A 23,498-nucleotide genomic window follows, 5' to 3' on the forward strand; every position below is an offset into this window, starting at 1 on the left:
TGAGGGAGTAGTTTTGAAGGTTCATACAAGTGAAAAAAGAAGTGAAGCCCTGTAAAAACAACAGAAAAGGCGGTGTAAGACAATGGAGTCTCAGTTTCTTCTCTTGTTGAGCCTCTTATTGGAACAATGTTGCCAAAAGCCAAAGAAAAAGTAATACCTTGGATTTGTATTAGTCTCATGTGACGGCCCCTTGCACATGACTAGTATAACGCTTCCGCTGTACCGTACGTCCATTATTGTGGTGAATGAAAATGTAGTTACTTACTTACTAAGCCACAGGAGCGTGCCTGTAAAATGTCTTTGGGCCAATTCCAGGTGGGCGTCACTTCCTGCCATTCAGTAGCTGAATAGAAAGGTGTGCTCCCTGGCAGTGTGGGGGCACACCCTGGTGTGGATCAGCTAGCAGGAATGTAGAGCTGGCATGCAGGTAGACGCGTGGACGCTATCCAGGGTGGAGTCTTTTGTCATACACAACGCCTTAGGTTTTAGCTCCATCAGTGTTGGCGCTAGGAATTTTCAAAATGGGGTCCCAGGGACCCCATCAAGTCATAAAAAGTCCCTTTTTGGGGTCCCACTTTTTTGTAAGCGTTTTGAAAACAAATGATGAATGTATCCTGTTATATCTCACATTCTATATTGTGTTTTGTCATAAACGTTACTTCATTCATGAAACAAATAATAGAAAAGAAAAGAAATGGTAATTGTTGCGTTTTGGACCAGTTGTTCCTCCCAGGGAATTCAAGTCACAATTCGCTCCCAAGCTCTTTACGACACTTAAAGCTGAGTTGAAAAACCACCAGAGACAGAATAGGTATTTTGTTGTATATTTTCAAAGCTTTGCCAATATACATTTTGAGACCAGTCTAACCCTAGAACATTCTATTGCGCCTCCCAAAATGGTCTGTCCTCCCAACGCCAAAAACCCCTCTTTCCTTCCCCCTCCCTAGCCATAATACAAGCACAACGTCTCCCTAGCCATAATACATTCCAAAGAACTCAAGGTTAACACACACAGTATACTTGCTGACAGAGCATCAAGAGAAGAAATGGAAACACGAGCTGTTTTCAAATATGACTAAGAAATAAAAGAAGTACAACTTAAATTCGGATATATGTAAATATCTGCCTCCGACATTATGCATAAGTAAATGTATTTACTTATAAACATTCATTCACTTTCTTCTTTCTCTCATGGATCTAAACTTTACCGCTGACGCTAGTTTTTTCTATATTTAGGTGTATTTATTTCAGTATAAAAGTGTTTTGCTTGGGTCATGAAATGATGATAATGGTGTGCCAGGGCATACACACGTTATTTATTTCAATCTCACATCCATCCCTCACTTCTAAGTTTTATTAGGGCCCGCATGGCCCATTGCATAAGGACTCCCACAGGGAGTCCTTATGCAATGGGACATAAGTACCTATTGAATTTGTAAGGTTTTATTCTTTCTTATTATTAGGGCCCGCATGGCCCATTGCATAAGGACTCCCACAGGGAGTCCTTATGCAATGGGACATAAGGACCTATTGAATTTGTAAGGTTTTATTCTTTCTTCTTCTTCTTATTATTATTCTTCCGCAACTTTGCGCTGTAATTTGACCCCCTTAACATACTTCAAAACTCACCAAATTTTACACACACATCAGTAATATACGGAAAAACTTTTTATCAAAAAACCAAACCTCAAAACTCAAAATTGCGCTCTAGCGCCCCCTACGAAAAAAAAAAACAACTAGACTACCTGTAACTCCCACTAGGAAGGTCGGAGAGACATGAAACAAAAACCTTTATGTAGGTGTGACTTAGACCTAGATTTCATAATAGTATATTCTCGGGCAAAAATCAACAGGAAGTTGGCAATTCCCCCTTCAAGACAAAAAAGTACTAAAAACAGTAACTTTTTCCTCTTTGAGCTGTATTTTCACCCTCTTAACATGCTTCAAAACTCACCAAACTGAACACACACATCAGGACTGGCTTGCGATCTAATAAAAAAACCTAACCCCAAATCTCAAAATTGCGCTCTAGCGCAATTTTTGAATAAAACGCAGAAAAAACTGCTCCTTGGAAGAAAAAAATGACAAAACTGCCTGTAACTCCCACTGGGAAGGTCGGAGAGACATGAAACAAAAACCTCTATGTAGGTCTCACTTAGACCTACATTTCATATATTGACAACCCCCAGCAAAAATCAACAGGAAGTTTGCAATTTCCCCTTCAAAACAATTTTTTTTTATAAACCGGTCACTTCTCTTCAAACATTATCTCCTCTGAGCGCGTTTGTTGTATCAGCTTCAAAATAACACAGGAGAGAGATTGAACCCTTCCAAATAAAAGTTATCGAAATAATTTTTCTAACTGCTCCGGTTTTGATTTTATGAGCCTTCAAAGAACCGCTGCGCTGATGCTGCTGCGCTGCTGTTTTTCTAAGATGGCTGCTTAAAAGCAGGAAGCACCAACGTGCCCACACAATGCAGACAAGGTAGGTACACTAGACAAAAGTCTTGGGACACTTCAGACTAAAAGTAGACAAAAGTATTGGGACACTTGGGACTAAAACTTGACAAAAGTATTGGGACACTTAGGACTAGCACCTGCCAAATGCGCGGGCCCGACCAATGCTGCTTGCATCTTTAATTATATTATGTTGTTTTGTTGTTTTCTGCCCTTTTTGTCAAAGAAAACTATGTTTTTTATGGCAAACACACAAAATATGCAAAATCTTCCACAAAAAGTATTTTTCAAAGTGTCATATTTGATGTGAAGTAATGGGACATTTTAACATGCCTGAAATGGACGCCGCTACCACAGAACACGTCTAGACGTCCAATACGGCATCCAAGATATTTCTGGAGTTGACATTTCCTGCAGGAAGTCTGGGTGATTAATGCAGGATTTGACCCCACAGAGCACGCCAACATGGGACTAGAGTGAAGCGTCCGCATCCTCGGCCTGTGGCGTCCTCTTCATCAGCTGATTGATACGCGGCGCCCAAAGATGGAGGTCTGACGGCGGGGAGGGACACCAAGGTGACACAAAACAACTCCTCCTGCGGCCATGGCGGGCCTCAAACGTCACCATGATGGGAAGATCGCCGGGCTGTACGACCTGGACAAGACGCTGGGGCGTGGCCACTTCGCCGTGGTCAAGCTGGCGCGGCATGTCTTCACTGGAGAAAGGGTATGTTTCCTCTCCTTTACCGTGGCCACATGTGGAGAAAACACAAGGTTCTCCTCCATTTTGGTTTGTTAGCATGTTTTGCCATGACTGATGCATTTTAAGCAGGGATTTACGGCCGATTTTCATTGCCGATGTATGTCTTTAAACACCCTTTTTACTTTTAGTCCCGCGGCTAGCAGCTGATTATGTGTCTGCATACACGCTTTTAGAGCTTCACCTCTAAGTTATTAATAATCACCTCCATTAATGCAAATAATAGTATTTTAAGTATCATTATCAAGTATATTATCACTGGAGGACGAGGCTAAACATGTTCATACCTGCCAACTACTCTGGTTTTCCCGTAATTAGTACGGTTTTCATCAACCTATTCCGGGTTATGGTTGCAGTGATAAAAAATACGGTTTTTCATTAATTAAATTAATTTTATTTTTTTTAAGTTTTATTCACAAAATCGCGTAACAACAATGACAATCGACACTGCTTCCCGTAACTTCCTATCGAGCCATTCCGAATGCCATGCGGGAGGCTATTTATAGCACCGCTGCCAAGCACGAGGCACCTGTTGCCCATTGTTTCCAAACGAGCGAACGATCATGGAATCAGCCGGAGAAAAATCGCAAACGAGTCTTAAACCGAAAAGAAAACTGCAGTCATTCCGTGAAGAATATTCAAAAGCCTATCCGGGAATAATTATCCGTTCCAAAAAGGGTGAAAACTACGCGAATTGCACCTTGTGCAGACAAGATTTTTCGATCGGACACGGAGGAATTAGCGATGTAAAAGACCACGTTGGGACAAAAAAACACAAGTCTAATGCTGTTGCTAGCGATACAAGTGGAAAACTTTCAACGTTTTTCGGATTTTAGCCACAAAAAGGTAATGACACCAATGTTATCTATTGGAATTGTTTAGTACTGTTATACTGTTAAAAGTGTTTATACTATTTATGCTTTCAAGTCCAAGTTGAAGAAATCTTGTTAAATGTTGACAGCATAACTACCAAAATACAGAAGTATGTCCTTAATATTTTTGCAGTGCTATTTCTGTCGAAAAGTTCAAATGATTACATTAGAGATGTGATGTGCCACTTTTCAAGTGTCTGATGGCTTAAATTAATTTTCATGAATTGTTCATATTTTGAATTCTTTTGAAAGGCTTACAAAAAAACTACATTTGAATTGTAATTCCATGCTATTGACAGGACTATTAATTTTAATGAAGTTAGCTTACCATGTTTACAGTATGATAATTGTGATAGAAATGTGAATTTTAGGCACAGAATATTTTTTACAATTGAACAAGGCAGTAGATTATACAAGCTTGGACAGAAAGTTAATAATGACACCAATTTTTTTTTTAATGGAATTGTTTAGTACTGTTTTACCATTTGTTTACTGTAAAAAGTGTTTATACTGTTTATACTTTCAATTAACAAATTGAAGTCTTGTGAAAGGTTGACAGGATAACTGGCATTAACTGTCAAAATAATTTCAAACTATTGAAGTTAGCTTACAGAATAAACATGTCAATCAACCCATATGATTTTTGCTGTAATATTTTTGTTTTGAAAAGTCACTGTGACTGATAGAAAAGTGATGGTTTTAGCAACATTTTAACCTGTCTGAATGCAATCAATCATTTTGCGTCGGGGGGCGAAGCCTGAACCCCCCACCAGGACTTTGTCCTGGACCTACCGGGGCCTGCAGCCCCTGGACCCTGGCTACTAGGTTTTTCTGATTTCAAAAGTTGGCAGGTATGCATGTTGCACCCCAGGAAAAAAGCCACAAGCAGGCATGCTAATACCGTATTTTTTGGACTATAAGACGCAGTTTTTTTCATAGTTTGGTCGGGCTCCAGTGCGATTTATATATGTTTTTTTCTTCTTTATTATGCATTTTCGGCAGGTGCGACTTATACTCCGAAAAATACGGTAGTTAAACTAGCCGCTGAGCTATCTTGAAACAACACCAAGAAATAAGTAAAGCGTTAAAGAGAAGGATAATGTGTGTCCGCATGGTCACAGTGAGTACATGGCGGATCCATCTAGAAATGGGTGGGGTTGATACCAGAGGTAGGTAGTGTACAGAGGTGGGTAGTAACGCGCTACATTTACTCCGTTACATCTACTTGAGTAACTTTTGGGATAAATTGTACTTCTAAGAGTAGTTTTAATGCAACATACTCTTACTTTTACTTGAGTATATTTATAGAGAAGAAACACTACTTTTACTCCGCTACTTTTATCTATATTCAGCTCGCTACTCGCTACTAATTTTTATCGATCTGTTAATGCACGCTTTGTTTGTTTTGGTCTGTCAGACAGACCTTCATAGTGCCTGCGTTTCACCAAATGCAGTCACTCGTGACGTTCACTCCGTTCCACCAATCAGATGCAGTCACTGGTGACGTTGGACCAATCAAACAGAGCCAGGGGTCACATGACCTGACTTAAACAAGTTGAAAAACTTAATCGGGTGTTACCATTTAGTGGTCAATTGTTCTGAATATGTACTGTACTGTGCAATCTACTGATAAAAGTTCCAATCAATCAATCAAAACTGTGAAGGAAAAAAGACCATTTTTTATTTCAACCGTACATCCCGTCAAAAGCCTAAAGACTGACTGCACAGTTCCTGTCTTCACAATAAAAGTGCCGCTCCATTGCGCCTGCGCTTTCAAAATAAGAGTCTCCGAAAGCCAGCGCAAACAAGCTAGCAAGCTACGGAGTTTGCCGCCAATGTATTTCTTGTAAAGTGTATAAAAATGAATATGGAAGCTGGACAAATAAGATGCTAAAAACCAACCACTTTCATGTGGTATTAGAAAGGAGGAACTTGTTTTTCTCCTCCATTTGAAAATGTTGACGCTATCATCACTACTGTCTGATTACAATCAATGCAGGTCATCAGAATCAGGTAATACACCAACTTATATTCTTGTCTTCATGAAAGAAAGGAATCTATATGTGTTAAACATGCATGTATATTCATTAAAACACCTTTAACATGTAAACAAAAGCGGCAAAATAAATAAATATAAATTATATACTGTATATATCAATGTATGTATGTATATATATATATATATATATGATGTGTGTGTGTATGTTACTCATCAGTTACTCAGTACTTGAGTAGTTTTTTCACAACATACTTTTTACTTTTACTCAAGTAAATATTTGGGTGACCAGTCCTTACTTTTACTTGAGTAATAAATCTCTAAAGTAACAGTACTCTTACTTGAGTACAATTTCTGGCTACTCTACCCACCTCTGGTAGTGTATGATCGATACTACAGTGTTTATGTCGATATTTTCTAAATCATTGTGTTAATGTTTATAAACTGAGGGAATAATTGCTTGGACACATGAGGACTTTGAAGGCAAAAACAAAGGATTGAAAAGAGTATAGAATAGATAAATAAGGAGATGTGATGTCACTCATGTATGATCAGCAACATAAAACCCTGGTCTTGAAATAAAGCGGCCTGGGCGATGAAGACTGGAAATTTAAATCTCTGATTTTTTTTCACCAAAAATTCGGTATCCAATTTATTTTACATTTTTCCCCCCCTACTTTTTAAAGAAACCAATGAATGCAATTGACAAGGAAAATTCAAAACTCGTTTTTTTTTTTTTTAATCAAAAAATAGCAAGTTGGAAATGACACTGCATCTTACTCTTGGCAAAATTCTAATTTGAATAATGTTGTTCTTTTTAGACTAGATACAAACTTTTGCTTTTTATGGAATAATTTTCAAAGAATTAAAATAAGAGCTTCCCTTGCAAAGCAATACTTCTGCTTGAATAGAATAATTATGTTAACAAAAATGCAGCATTGCACATTTTGCATGCAAATAAAAACTTCTGTCTTGAATAGGGATGTCCCGATCCAGGTTTTTGCACTTCCGATCCGATACCGATATTGTTTTTGCATTTCCGATCCGATACCGATACTGACCGATACTGGCCTATCCGAGCATGTATTAAAGTTTAAAGTTATTTAGCCTACTTAGTTGTCAGAATCATGTTGAAAAGGGTTTTAGTACTCTTGATAACAACTAGCCAGCTGAATTAGGGGAGTTTGAATAATACACAATGGTTGGTAACAAGAAACTGACCTGTTTATTCAAGGATAAACACAAAATAGACAAAATTATACATGACAAACAGAAATGGCATCATTGAACTAGGGCTGGGCGATATGGCCTTTTTTTTAATATTGCGATATTTTAAGGCCATATTGCGATACACAATATATATCTCGATATTTTGCCTTAGCCTTGAATGAACACTTGATGCATATAATCACAGCAGTATGATGATTCTATGTGTTTTGATTGATTGATTGAGACTTTTATTAGTAGGTTGCACAGTGAAGTACATATTCCGTACAATTGACCACTAAATGGTAACACCCCAATAAGTTTTTCAACTTGTTTAAGACGGGGTCCACTTAAATTGATTCATGATACAGATATATACTATCAGATATATACTATCATCATAATACAGTCATCACACAAGATAATCACATTGAATTATTTACATTTATAATCCAGGGTGTGGAGGGGGGCGCCGGATGTAAGTGTCAAAAAGACAGCCAAAAGAGTTTGATATGAGAATAAATGTAAAGTTAAAATATAGGGTAGAAATGCACCCATTTGCAGGAAATGTAGTCTTGATTTTCAAAATGTTCTTTCAAGGCTTGCATGTCTACATTAAAACATTCTTCTTCATACTGCATTAATATATGCTACTTTTAAACTTTCATGCAGAGAAGGAAATCACAACTAAAAAAAATCACAAATTTTTTCATACGGTGTTGATGTGGACATTTTTGCCATTTTGATGGTGTGGACGTGTGGCACCGAATGGAGATAAGCGTCTCGACAGACCTCACAATATTTGAACAATGATGGCGAAAACTGTTGTCTCTGTCGTGTCCGTGTGTCGAAAATTGTTATGCGCTTATTTTTTTATTTGATTTTGTGCGTGGCATAGATTTGCCGTGCGCAGAGGACGCTTGAGCAGGCGCGCACCTTAGCGGCTGCGCTAGCATCACAGCTAACGTTTGCCATGCCGCTACCTCGCTCTCTGCTGGGAGAGGACGCATACGTATGTGACGTATGACGTGACAGTATGTGACGTGTGTAAGAAGGTGCGCTCGCTGTCTGTGAGAGGGAGACACAGAAAAGAGTGAGAAGAGCCTGTCGTGTAATGCCAGCAGCTAAAAGCAACTGCGTGAGAATTGTGGATGTGTTGAAGGTGTGCTGCAAAATGCGGAACGGAATTACGGAGCAGCAGAAAAGTGGAATGTATTATTTAAATAGGTGCGTTGGAAAACACGGACCGGAGTTTTTTTTAAAACTGGATCTGGATCGGCATTTTCCCATGCCTTGCCGATACGCAATTTTTGGCAAATATCGGCAGCCGATCCGATCCAAATATCGGATCGGGACATCCCTAGTCTTGAATGACATACTTGTGAAAATAAACATGCAGTATTATATGTTGTATGCACATAGAGGAAATTGTATTTGCCGCACTCCACTGGAGGCTTCGCTTTCACATGCTGGAACAAGTTAGTTGTGCGGATGCCTTTTTCAAACAAACTGTGCACCGTGCAGTCATTTGTTCCACGCCTGGTGCCGCAAAACCAAATACAACACTTTTCTTTTCTTTGGAACAAATGTCTCGCTCTCATTAGCGTTAGCCATGTTTGGCTATGTGAGCCGCTAAGGAAGTAAGGGAGCGGGCGAGGGCTACGGAAGCTCAAGAGGAGCAAGAGGAGGGAAAAAAAAGATTTTTTAATACCGTATTTTCCGCACCATAAGGCGCCCTGGGTTATAAGCCGCGCCTTCAATGAACGGCATATTTCAAAACTTTGTCCACCTATAAGCCGCCCCGTGTTATAAGCCGCATCTAACTGCGCTAAAGGAATGTCAAAAAAACAGTCAGATAGGTCAGTCAAACTTTAATAATATATTAAAAACCAGCGTGATGTGGGCGCGCATGGAGTCGTATATCAACATGGACGGAGCTGCGTGAAAAAAGCCACCCGGGCTCTTCGCGTAAACTTACCTTAACCACTCGCTCATCTTTTCTTCATCCATTCATCCCTTCGAGTTAGCTTTTATGATGACGCCGGCTGGAAAGGTCTCTTTTGGCAAGGTCTTCCTTTTGAATATCACCATGGGTGGAAGTTTCTGGCCATTAGCATGGCAAGCTAGAACCACAGTGAAGGATGACTTCTCATTCCCTGTGGTGCGAATATTCACCGTACGTGCTCCCGTTGTATCCACAGTGCGGTTCACAGGAATATCAAAAGTCAGTGGAACCTCGTCCATGTTGATAATGTTCTCTGGCCGGATCTTTTTTTCAGCCATCTTGTTTTTACAATATGCACGGAAAGTAGCCAGCTTTTCTTGAAAGTCTTTAGGCAGTTGCTGTGAAATAGTAGTCCGTGTGCGGATGGAGAGATTGCGTCTTTTCATGAACCGGAAACCTGTCGCTTAGTAGGAGCCATTTTGTGGTCTTTACAGATGTAAACACACAAAGGAAATGAAACGTAATATCCGCGCGCTTCTTCTTCTTCTTCTTCTACGCGGGCGGGTGGTTGCTTACAGTAGAAGAAGAAGCGCTTCCTGTTCTATGGGGGCGGGTGCTTACCTTGGCGGTTGCTTGCGTAGAAGAAGAAGCACTTCCTCTTCTACGGGGAAAAAAGATGGCGGCTGTTTACCGTAGTTGCGAGACCGAAACTTTATGAAAATGAATCTTAATATTAATCCATATATAAAGCGCACCGGGTTATAAGCCGCACTGTCAGCTTTTGAGTAAATTTGTGGTTTTTAGGTGCGGCTAATAGTGCGGAAAATACGGTATTTTAAATCATCTGCAACAAAAAAACTTGAATTTATCGATATATCGCCCAAGCCTACTTTCCAGGTTGGCATTTGTTGTCAGTAAAAAAACAGTTTTTGTCAGTCCACACAGTTTGGTGGCCATTTGTTTTGTATTTGCATTGTCAAAACGTAGTAAGGGTACCAAATTCACCAAGCTGGAGCAGCTTGAGAACCCTTTATTTGGGTACCAAATGCAGAGGTAGGATAGAGAAATGACCCATTTGTTTTTTTACTTCTTTATAACGTTAGCTTAGCCTGGGGATCGGCAACCCGCCCTAGTGCATCCCTTGAGCTTTTTCAAAAATGTATGAATATGGAAAAAGATGAGGGGATAAAATATAGAATTTGTTTTTATATGGTTTGTGTAGGAGGACAAACATGACACAAACCTTCCTAATGGTTGGAAATCCCACTGTTTATATTAAACATGCTTCACTGATGATGTATTTGTGTTCAATGTGGCAACAATGTCCTGGTTTTTCGGACACCTGGCGGGAGAAAAGCCACCAGACGCTTATTTCCCCCCCCCCCCCCCCCCCCCCCCCCACTGCTCCAGGTGGCGGTGAAGGTGATCGACAAGACCAAGCTGGACCCGGTGGCGCGGGGTCACCTTTTCCAGGAGGTGCGTTGCATGAAGCTGGTGCAGCACCCCAATGTGGTGCGCCTTTACGAGGTCATCGACACGGCCACCAAGCTCTACCTCATCCTGGAACTGGGCGACGGCGGGGACATGTACGACTGCATCATGAAGCACGAAGGAGGCCTGACCGAAGAGGTGACCATCATACACCATGTTCAAACTTTCCTGGGTTTAGCTTGTGAGCAGTATTGTGCAGAAATGGTCAAAGAAGAACTCGTTAGATTTGGTCGTCATGATGAGTTCTATGCGCGATTGCCCTAATACAGGTAAAAGCCAGTAAATTTGAATATTTTGAAAAACTTGATTTATTTCAGTAATTGCATTCAAAAGGTGTAACTTGTACATTATATTTATTCATTGCACACAGACTGATGCATTCAAATGTTTATTTCATTTAATTTTGATGATTTGAAGTGGCAACAAATGAAAATCCAAAATTCCGTGTGTCACAAAATTAGAATATTGTGTAAGGGTTAAATTTTGAAGACACTTGGTGCCACAAACTAATCAGCTGATTAACTCAAAACACCTGCAAAGGGCTTTAAATGGTCTCTCAGTCCAGTTCTGAAGCCTACACAAACATGGGGAAGACTTCAGATTTGACAGCTGTCCAAAAGGCAACCATCGACACATTGCACAAGGAGGGAAAGACACAAAAGGTTATTGCTGAAGAGGCTGGCTGTTCTCAGAGCTCTGTGTCCAAACACATTAATGGAGAGGCAAAGGGAAGGAAAAACTGTGGTCAGAAAAAGTGTACAAGCGATAGGGATCACCGCGCCCTGGTCAAGATTGTGAAAAAAAAACTATTCAAAAATGTGGGGGAGATTCAGAAGGAGTGGACAGCTGCTGGAGTCAGTGCTTCAAGATCCACCACCAAGAAGACGCTTGAAAGACATGGGTTTCAACTGCCGCATACCTCGTGTCAAGCCACTGTTGACCAAGAAACAGCGCGCAAAGCGTCTCACCTGGGCTAAGGAAAAAAAGAGCTGGACTGCTGCTGAGTGGTCCAAAGTCATGTTTTCTGACGAAAGCAAATTTTGCATTTCCTTTGGAAATCGAGGTCCCAGAGTCTGGAGGAAGACAGGAGAGGCACAGGATCCACGTTGCCTGAAGTCTAGTGTAAAGTTTCCACCATCAGTGATGGTTTGGGGTGCCATGTCATCTGCTGGTGTCGGTCCACTCTGTTTCCTGAGATCCAGGGTCAACGCAGCCGTCTACCAGCAAGTTTTAGAGCGCTTCATGCTTCCTGCTGCTGACCTGCTCTATGGAGATGGAGATTTCAAGTTCCAACAGGACTTGGCGCCTGCACACAGCGCAAAATCTACCCGTGCCTGGTTTACAGACCATGGTATTTCTGTTCTAAATTGGCCCGCCAACTCCCCTGACCTTAGCCCCATAGAAAATCTGTGGGGTATTGTGAAAAGGAAGATGCAGAATGCCAGACCCAAAAACGCAGAAGAGTTGAAGGCCACTATCAGAGCAACCTGGGCTCTCATAACACCTGAGCAGTGCCAGAAACTCATCGACTCCATGCCACGCCGCATTAACGCAGTAATTGAGGCAAAAGGAGCTCCAACCAAGTATTGAGTATTGTACATGCTCATATTTTTCATTTTCATACTTTTCAGTTGGCCAACATTTCTAAAAATCCCTTTTTTGTATTAGCCTTAAGTAATATTCTAATTTTGTGACACACGGAATTTTGGATTTTCATTTGTTGCCACTTCAAATCATCAAAATTAAATGAAATAAACATTTGAATGCATCAGTCTGTGTGCAATGAATAAATATAATGTACAAGTTACACCTTTTGAATGCAATTACTGAAATAAATCAAGTTTTTCAAAATATTCTAATTTACTGGCTTTTACCTGTACTTTGTGGGAGTCATTGATTCTGATCATCAGCTGGAATTAAGGAACATTGTTATTATTGTAAGATTTTTCTGAATTTCTAATGAACCTCATCAACAGAAGTGAAGGTATCGACCATAGGTGTAATTGTTTTATTTTAATAACGTAATGACCTGAATATAAGACACCCACTCTTTCTAATATTATTAAATTGCTGTGTTTTATAACCATTATCCCAAAATTAGCCCCTCCCGTTGATTACTAACCTGCTCAACCTCGGGCTGCACAATTAAATAAGAATTCCGATTATTTTTTAATCAATATTGAAATGAAGATTATTCATTAAGTTAGGTAAAACGCTTGTCCCTCATGTCATTTTTTATTATAAAGTCTAATAAAATGGCTAGATAAACGTTATCCATGTATTTGAAGACAGACGTTAGTGTTTTTGTTCATTATTAGTACCAGCTTTTTGTTATTACATGATGCCTTTCGCTCTACTTTCCATTTTTATGCTTTTTTTGTTATGATGCCATAAAAACGTGTCATCAATTGGACACCCCTGGTTGCCCAAATCATGTATTTGTAAAATATGTATAATAATAAATGACAAAATACAAAAATATGGTTATTTAGTGTAAAGATTGTGAACAATTGTGCATTTCTTGGATTTACCGTATTTTCCGCACCATAAGCCGCCTTGGGTTAAAAGCCGCGCCTTCAATGAACGGCATATTTCAAAACTTTGTCCACCTATAAGCCGCCCCGTGTTATAAGCCGCATCTAACTGCGCTAAAGGAATGTCAAAAAAACAGTCGGATAGGTCAGTCAAACTTTAATAATATATTAAAAACCAGCGTGATGTGGGCGCGCATGGAGTCGTATATCAACATGGACGGAGCTGCGTGAAAAAAGCCACCCGGCCTCTTCGCGTAAACTTACCTTAACCACTCGCTCATCTTTTCTTCATCCATCCATCCCTTCGAGTTAGCTTTTATGATGACGCCGGCTGGAAAGGTCTCTTTTGGCAAGGTCTTCCTTTTGAATATCACCATGGGTGGAAGTTTCTGGCCATTAGCATGGCAAGCTAGAACCACAGTGAAGGATGACTTCTCATTCCCTGTGGTGCGAATATTCACCGTACGTGCTCCCGTTGTATCCACAGTGCGGTTCACAGGAATATCAAAAGTCAGTGGAACCTCGTCCATGTTGATAATGTTCTCTGGCCGGATCTTTTTTTCAGCTATCTTGTTTTTACAATATGCACGGAAAGTAGCCAGCTTTTCTTGAAAGTCTTTAGGCAGTTGCTGTGAAATAGTAGTCCGTGTGCGGATGGAGAGATTGCGTCTTTTCATGAACCGGATCCCTGTCGCTTAGTAGGAGCCATTTTGTGGTCTTTACAGATGTAAACACACAAAGGAAATGAAACGTAATATCCGCGCGCTTCTTCTTCTTCTACGCGGGCGGGTGGTTGCTTACAGTAGAAGAAGAAGCGCTTCCTGTTCTATGGGGGCGGGTGCTTACCTTGGCGGTTGCTTGCGTAGAAGAAGAAGCACTTCCTCTTCTACGGGGAAAAAAGATGGCGGCTGTTTACCGTAGTTGCGAGACCGAAACTTTATGAAAATGAATCTTAATATTAATCCATATATAAAGCGCACCGGGTTATAAGCCGCACTGTCAGCTTTTGAGTAAATTTGTGGTTTTTAGGTGCGGCTAATAGTGCGGAAAATACGGTATACGCAGGCGCACAGGGGGTGCATGAATTCCGGTAGGGAGCAGGTTTTGCCAGAAATGACTACATAACTGTAACTAACTATTTATATAACTAAACACTGCAAAACATTCCCAGAAAACTATTTTAAAGTTAAGAAATGCACCTCTGCATTTGACCCATCCCCATGTTCACCCCCTGGGAGATGAGGGGAGCAGTGAGCAGCAGCGGCCCAGGAATCATTTTTGGTGATTTAACCCCCAATTCCAACCCCTGATGCTGAGTGCCAAGCAGGGAGGTAATGGCTCCCATTTTTATAGTCTTTGGTATGACTCGGCCGGGGTTTGAACTCACGACCTACCCATCTCAGGGCGGACACTCTAACCACTAGGCCACTGAGCTGGTTCCGTAAAATAAAGTACTGTATTAACTTTCTGACGTGGAACCAAAACCCCACACATAATGTAAAAAACCATGGTGTTTACTAATATCAATTTAAAAGAAAAATCAGTTGGGCCTATGAAGATGAAGTCTAATAAATATGCCTTGTTCTTTTCTACCAACACCGTGTGGATCAGTGCAACAGTTTGGCCAAGAAAATTAAATAGGAGTGATACCTCTCACATCTAATACATAAGTCACTTTACAGTCTGCACTTAATTCAATGAGATGAAAAAACCTTTTAGCTAGTGTGGATGAGTGTCCGAGGCCACGCCCTCTTTCCATACACTTCCAGGGACCCTCGGCCATATGATCCTTGATGACTATTTGGGTTTTGCTATAAACGTCCTATGTTCCAGTCCACTGAACAGGCCGAGATCATTATTTTGATGTCTGTTTAAATGTGTTCCTGCATAGCTGTCCCAATGCTTTCAGTGCACTTCCCAGCTGCACTATGGCTTTTGCTTTGTCATGAAATATACTTTTACCTGCATGCCGTCTGCTATCCTCTGCATCTTGGGGTCACTTGGCTTACCTGAGCGTGACAGCAAACTTTGGAGAGCTGATGTTCCTCCTTAAACCTCCAACTAGTGGAGACTGAATCAACAAAGCCTCTACTGCTTGCAGCCAAGTACTGAACTGCATTGTTCCCAGACACGATTCATTTAACAACCTTCTGCGTCTCCTTCCTAGGTGTCCAAGTGTTACTTCGCCCAGATCGTGCACGCCATCTCCTACTGTCACCGGCTGCACGTGGTGCACAGGGACCTGAAGCCTGAGAACGTGGTGTTCTTCGAGAAGCAGGGTGTGGTCAAGCTCACCGACTTTGGCTTCAGCAACAGGTTTCAACCAGGGAAAAAGCTCAACACGTCTTGCGGCTCGCTGGCCTACTCTGCTCCCGAGATCCTACTTGGGGACGAATACGACGCGCCGGCTGTCGGTAAGATGAATAAACCTTGTGGCTGACTTCTCTTGATATTGTACTACGCTCACTCTGCTGATGTGACCCACTGATAGCTCCACACTCACACTGACACTTTTATCAGGAAGTGTGCTGCTCAAAGTTCACTTTGCATGTCCGATGCTGGAGGACACCATTGCTGTGTTCGTACACACACACACACATATATCTACACATTAATACATACACATACCTGCCAACTACTCCGGTTTTCCCGTAATTAGTACGGTTTTCATCAACCTATTCCGGGTTACGGTTGCAGTGATAAAAAAATACGGTTTTTCATTAATTAAAAAAAAAATTTTTTTTTAAGTTTTATTCACGAAATCGCGTAACAACAATGATAATCGACACTGCTTCCCGTAACTTCCTGTCGAGCCATTCCGAATGCCATGCGCGAGACTATTTATAGCACCGCTGCCAAGCACGAGGCACCTGTTGCCCATTGTTTCCAAACGAGCGAACGATCATGGAATCAGCCGGAGAAAAATCGCAAACGAGTCTTAAACCGAAAAGAAAACCGCAGTCATTCCGTGAAGAATATTCAAAAGCCTATCCGGGAATAATTATCCGTTCCAAAAAGGGTGAAAACTACGCGAATTGCACCTTGTGCAGACAAGATTTTTCGATCGGACACGGAGGAATTAGCGATGTAAAAGACCACGTTGGGACAAAAAAAACACAAGTCTAATGCCGTTGCTAAATTTGGATTTTAGCCACAAAAAGGTAATGACACCAATGTTATCTATTGGAATTGTTTAGTACTGTTATACTGTTAAAAGTGTTAATACTATTTATGCTTTCAAGTCCAAGTTGAAGAAATCTTGTTAAATGTTGACAGCATAACTGCCAAAATACAGAAGTATGTCCTTAATATTTTTGCAGTGCTATTTCTGTTGAAAAGTTAAAATGATTACATTAGAGATGTGATGTGCCACTTTTCAAGTGTCTGATGGCTTAAATTAATTTTCATTAATTTTTCATATTTTGAATTCTTTTGAAAGGCTTACAAAAAAACTACATTTGAATTGTAATTCCATTCTATTGACAGGACTATTAATTTTTAATGAAGTTAGCTTACCATGTTTACAGTATGATAATTGTGATAGAAATGTGAATTTTAGGCACAGAATATATTTTACAATTGAACAAGGCAGTAGATTATACAAGCTTGGACAGAAAGTTAATAATGACACCAATTTTTTTTTTAATGGAATTGTTTAGTACTGTTTTACCATTTGTTTACTGTAAAAAGTGTTTATACTGTTTATACTTTCAATTAACAAATTGAAGTCTTGTGAAAGGTTGACAGGATAACTGGCATTAACTGTCAAAATAATTTCAAACTATTGAAGTTAGCTTACAGAATAAACATGTCAATCAACCCATATGATTTTTGCTGTAATATTTTTGTTTTGAAAAGTCACTGTGACTGATAGAAAAGTGATGGTTTTAGCAACATTTTAACCTGTCTGAATGCTAATAATCATTTTGCGTCGGGGGGGCGAAGCTGAACCCCCCACCAGGACTTTGTCCTGGACCTACCGGGGCCTGCGGCCCCTGGACCCTGGCTACTAGGTTTTTCTGATTTCAAAAGTTGGCAGGTATGCATACATATATATACACATAAATCACATATGATATATATATATATATATATATATATATATATATATATATATATATCCATCCATCCATCCATCCATCTTCTTCCGCTTATCCGAGGTCGGGTCGCGGGGGCAGCAGCCTAAGCAGGGAAGCCCAGACTTCCCTCTCCCCAGCCACTTCGTCCAGCTCCTCCCGGGGGATCCCGAGGCGTTCCCAGGCCAGCCGGGAGACATAGTCTTCCCAACGTGTCCTGGGTCTTCCTCGTGGCCTCCTACCGGTCGGACGTGCCCTAAACACCTCCCTAGGGAGGCGCTCGGGTGGCATCCTGACCAGATGCCCGAACCACCTCATCTGGCTATATATATATATATATATATATATATATATATAAAATATGTGTATGTATGTATATGTGTATATATATGTATGTATGTATGTGTATATGTTATTTATGTGTGTATAAATGTATGTATATACAGTACAGGCCAAAAGTTTGGACACACCTCATTAAATGAGTTTTCTTTATTTTCATGACAATTGACATTGTAGATTGTCACATCAAAACACATGTGGAGTTATGTACTTAACAAAAATAAGGTGAAATAACTGAAAACATGTTTTATATTCAAGTTTCTTCAAAATAGCCACCCTTTGCTCGTATTACTGCTTTGCACACTCTTGGCATTCACGCTTCAAGAGGTAGTCACCGGAAATGTTTTTCACTTCACAGGTGTGCTATAATTTTGAGTTAACTATGAACCATGTGATTAATCGTTATTAAAAATGTTGAATATATATATATATATATATATATATATATATATATATATATATATATATATATATATATCATCACTATGTCCCATGGATTTGTACACCACTCATATGAGATGGGTTTATACTAGAGATGTCCGATATTATCGGCCGATAAATGCTGCAAAATGTAATATCGGAAATTATCGGTATCGGTTTTTGTTATCGGTATCGTTTTTTTTTTTTTTATTAAATCAACATAAAAAACACAAGATACACTTACAATTAGTGCACCCCCCCCATTTACACTCATTCACACAAAAGGGTTGTTTCTTTCTGTTATTAATATTGTGCTTCCTACATTATATATCAATATATATCAATACAGTCTGCAAGGGATACAGTCCGTAAGCACACATGATTGTGCGTGCTGCTGCTCCACTAATAGTACTAACCTTTAACACTTCATTTGACTCATTTTCATTCATTACTAGTTTCTATGTAACTGTTTTTATATTGTTTTACTTTCTTTTTTATTCAAGAAAATGTTTTTAATTTATTTATCTTATTTTATTTTATTTATTTATTTTAAAAAGGACCTTATCTTCACCAGACCTGGTTATCCAAATTAGGCATAATAATGTGTTAATTCCACGACTGTATATATCGGTATCGGTAATTAAGAGTTGGACAATATCGGATGTCGGCAAAAAAGCCATTATCGGACATTCCTAGTTTATGTCATGACTTGGTCCGGGGTGTGTGCTTTTCCAGGATGCAACGGAAAGTTGGCTCGTGCGAGACGGGAATGAAGGTACATGATTTATTATTATCAAAAAAAGGAATAAATGAAAGCGCGCACAATGGCAGAGAATAAACTATGAAACCAAAAGACTATAGCAAAAAAGTACAAACAAAAAACACGCACAATGGCGGAGAACAAACTATGAAACCAAAAAGACTATAAATATGGAACAAAAACTTACTTGGCTTGGACAAAAATAGTTGCTTGAGGAATTGACATGGAAAGAAGTATCAGGCATGAACAGAGCATAAATGTGTTGAGGTCGTCAGGACGAACAACAGAAAATGAATGAACTTAAATACTATGGACATGATTAGTGAAAGCAGGTGCGTGACTCAAAACGTGAAACAGGTGCGTGACGTGACAGGTGAAAACTAATGGTTGCTATGGTGACAAACAAGAGTGCACAATGAGTCCAAACGTGGAACAGGTGAAACTAATGGGGTAATCATGGAAACAAGACAAGGGAGTGAAAAGACAGAAACTAAAGAGTCCTATAACTAAACAAAACATGACTTAAAACAAAACATGATTACACAGACATGACAGTTTATACATATGCATATATTCTAGTTATTCATTAAGCAATTTGGTTATTATTGTGGTTGTAGTTTGCATGTGTGAAATAATCAAACCTTAAAAAAAGGGATTTTCTGCCTCCCTTATTTTGTGCCAAGCAGATGAGCGCCTCCACAGGGTGGAATAATGTTATTGCACATGAAGTCACGTGACCCTGTTATTTTAAGTGCTCGCAATCATCTTTGAATCTTGGAGTAACGACCATTCAACCCTCAACTCCTGATACCCAGGGGTGTCCAAAGTGTGGCTCGGGGGATATTTTCAGACCCTGCTAACTATCTATTGGCCCCTAGCGTATTGTAAAAATAATGAATTCATTATTGTCGAGATATCTTATTAGAAATGATCGATCAATCAATCAATCAATCAATGTTTATTTATATAGCCCTAAATCACAAGTGTCTCAAAGGGCTGCACAAGCCACAACGACATCCTCGCTACAAAGCCCACATAAGGGCAAGGAAAAACTCACCCCAGTGGGACGTCGATGTGAATGACTATGAGAAACCTTGGAGAGGGCCGCATATGTGGGTAACCCCCCCCCCTCTAGGGGAGACCGAAAGCAATGGATGTCGAGTGGGTCTGACATAATATTGTGAGAGTCCAGTCCATAGTGGATCCAACATAATAGTAAGAGTCCAGTCCATAGTGGGGCCAACAGGACACCATCCCGAGCGGAGACGGGTCAGCAGCGCAGAGATGTTCCCAGCCGATGCACAGGCGAGCGGTCCACCCCGGGTCCCGACTCTGACAGCCAGCACTTCATCCATGGCCACCGGACCTGTGCCCTCCCCCCTCCACAAGGAACAGGGGAGCAGAGGAGAAAAGAAAAGAAACGGCAGATCAACTGGTCTAACAGGGGGGCTATTTAAAGGCTAGAGTATACAAATGAGTTTTAAGATGGGACTTAAATGCTTCTACTGAGGTAGCATCTCTAATTGTTACCGGGAGGGCATTCCATAGTACTGGAGCCCCAATAGAAAACGCTCTATAGCCCGCAGACTTTTTTTGGGCTCTGGGAATCACTAATAAGCCGGAGTTCTTTGAACGCAGATTTCTTGCCGGGACATATGGTACAATGCAATCGACAAGATAGGACGGAGCTAGACCGTGTAGTATTTTATACGTAAGTAGTAAAACCTTAAAGTCACATCTTAAGTGCACAGGAAGCCAGTGCAGGTGAGCCAGTATAGGCGTAATATGATCAAACTTTCTTGTTCTTGTCAAAAGTCTAGCAGCCGCATTTTGTACCAACTGTAATCTTTTAATGCTAGACATAGGGAGACCCGAAAGTAATACGTTACAGTAGTCGAGACGAGACGTAACGAACGCATGAATAATGATCTCAGCGTCGCTAGTGGATAAAATAGAACGAATTTTAGCGATATTACGGAGATGAAAGAAGGCCGTTTTAGTAACACTCTTAATGTGTGACTCAAAGGAGAGAGTTGGGTCGAAAATAATACCCAGATTCTTTACTGATTCGCCTTGTGTAATTGTTTGGTTGTCAAATGTTAAGGTGGTATTATTAAATAAATGTCGGTGTTTAGCAGGACCGATAATCAGTATTTCCGTTTTCTTGGCGTTGAGTTGCAAGAAGTTAGCGGACATCCATTGTTTAATTTCAAATGATGCTCATTTGCTTGGTTTTAGCCAAACACAAAGCTTACATAGCTTAGCATCTGTTGAACTCCTTGAGCATCTTAAATGCGCAGATGTGTCAAAGTGCGGCCCTGGGTGGAAACACTTAGTGCAGCCTTACTTTAAGGTAAGCTGTTGCCAAGGTAGCTGCAGGGCGCCACATGGCCACCAGCCTGTTTATAGCAAAGATAACAAGACTGTTTGTTGGCCCTTTTTGGGAGTTTGGTGCTCCTGAAGAGCCAAAAATAGTCAGGGATTGAAAATGGCAGCGTTGTCGACAATAAAGCAGAAATATGGCTGCAGATCTTTGGGAATGTGAGGACATGAGGATTCTTGGTAGCGTCCGCCTCCATCTGCTGATTTGATGCAGTACGTCAGCTTCCACTGCAGTTAAATATAGACTTCTTCTTCCACCTCAGCAAGCACAATCTGCACAAAGGCAGAAACATAGCCAATAGGAAGCAGCACATGCACTAACAATGCAAGAAACACCTCAACAATGCCTCCCACCATCTACTTTTGTCAATAAAGTTATCTAGGAAGGAAGTTGAATTGACTGCTGACGCAAGAAGTGAGCCGGACGGTTGCTAGGAGACGTGGGCCGGAGGTAAAATGGCGACTGCGGCTGCCAATTGTCAGATGATTGAGAGCAAGCACCATGTTGTGTGGCGACAAAAGACTTCATCATGACTTGTTGTCACTCACCAAATCGCTGTTGTTCTTCCTGTCGCCTTGTGTGATTTGGAATAACTAACGTCTGGCCAATGCTGTTGATTGCTAGCTCATTTCCAAATATTTTTGGTTACATATGCAGTAAGATATGTTTAAGTTATTGAACATTGTGTCCTTTTTAGTCATTCTTGTTGATATATAGGGCTTGAAAGTGTGACGTTGAAACGCATTGCATTGTGGGTCCTGCTGGCCTCTGACTCGCTTATTCGAATGGAAGATTCTGTGGGTTTTTTTCAAAACAGGTGCCAAGGTGCGACATCACATACCTGCCAACTACTCCGGTTTTCCCGTAATTAGTACGGTTTTCATCAACCTATTCCGGGTTACGGTTGCAGTGATAAAAAATACGGTTTTTCATTACCGTATTTTCCGCACCATAAGCCGCCCTGGGTTATAAGCCGCGCCTTCAATGAACGGCATATTTCAAAACTTTGTCCACCTATAAGCCGCCCCGTGTTATAAGCCGCATCTAACTGCGCTAAAGGGAATGTCAAAAAAACAGTCAGATAGGTCAGTCAAACTTTAATAATATATTAAAAACCAGCGTGATGTGGGCGCGCATGGAGTCGTATATCAACATGGACGGAGCTGCGTGAAAAAGCCACCCGGCCTCTTCGCGTAAACTTCCCTTAACCACTTGCTCACCTTTTCTTCATCCATCCATCCCTTCGAGTTAGCTTTTATGATGACGCCGGCTGGAAAGGTCTCTTTTGGCAAGGTCTTCCTTTTGAATATCACCATGGGTGGAAGTTTCTGGCCATTAGCATGGCAAGCTAGAACCACAGTGAAGGATGACTTCTCATTCCCTGTGGTGCGAATATTCACCGTACGTGCTCCCGTTGTATCCACAGTGCGGTTCACAGGAATATCAAAAGTCAGTGGAACCTCGTCCATGTTGATAATGTTCTCTGGCCGGATCTTTTTTTCAGCTATCTTGTTTTTACAATATGCACGGAAAGTAGTCAGCTTTTCTTGAAAGTCTTTAGGCAGTTGCTGTGAAATAGTAATCCGTGTGCGGATGGAGAGATTGCGTCTTTTCATGAACCGGAAACCTGTCGCTTAGTAGGAGCCATTTTGTGGTCTTTCATTTCTACCGCTTATTCCCTTTGGGGTCGCGGGGGGCGCTGGAGCCTATCTCAGCTACAATACAGATGTAAACACACAAATGAAATGAAACGTAATATCCGCGCGCTTCTTCTTCTTCTACGGGGGCGGGTGGTTGCTTACAGTAGAAGAAGAAGCACTTCCTCTTCTATGGGGGCGGGTGCTTACCTTGGCGGTTGCTTGCGTAGAAGAAGAAGCGCTTCCTCTTCTACCGGGAAAAAAGATGGCGGCTGTTTACCGTAGTTGCGAGACCTAAACTTTATGAAAATGAATCTTAATATTAATCCATATATAAAGCGCACCGGGTTATAAGCCGCACTGTCAGCTTTTGAGTAAATTTGTGGTTTTTAGGTGCGGCTAATAGTGCGGAAAATACGGTAATTAAAAAAAACATTTTTTTTAAAGTTTTATTCACGAAATCGCGTAACAATGACAATCGACACTGCTTCCCGTAACTTCCTATCGAGCCATTCCGAATGCCATGCGCGAGGCTATTTATAGCACCGCTGCCAAGCACGAGGCACCTGTTGCCCATTGTTTCCAAACGAGCGAACGATCATGGAATCAGCCGGAGAAAAAT

At 40.8% G+C, this 23,498-nt stretch overlaps 1 protein-coding gene across 1 annotated transcript in view; it reads left to right on the forward strand.

The window, feature by feature from the left end:
• snrka (SNF related kinase a) overlaps positions 1–23,498 on the forward strand; it is a 65,277-nt gene that overhangs the window by 14,773 nt on the left and 27,006 nt on the right. Inside the window, exons 2-4 of the mRNA XM_061982382.2 lie at positions 2,913–3,184; positions 10,647–10,865; positions 15,429–15,675. Coding sequence (XP_061838366.1) covers positions 3,062–3,184; positions 10,647–10,865; positions 15,429–15,675 — 589 coding nt within the window. The 5' untranslated portion in view covers positions 2,913–3,061. The remainder of the gene's footprint in view (positions 1–2,912; positions 3,185–10,646; positions 10,866–15,428; positions 15,676–23,498) is intronic.

The sequence above is a fragment of the Nerophis lumbriciformis genome, linkage group LG21 (assembly GCF_033978685.3).
Source record: "Nerophis lumbriciformis linkage group LG21, RoL_Nlum_v2.1, whole genome shotgun sequence".
NCBI classification, from domain to species: Eukaryota; Metazoa; Chordata; class Actinopteri; order Syngnathiformes; family Syngnathidae; genus Nerophis; species Nerophis lumbriciformis.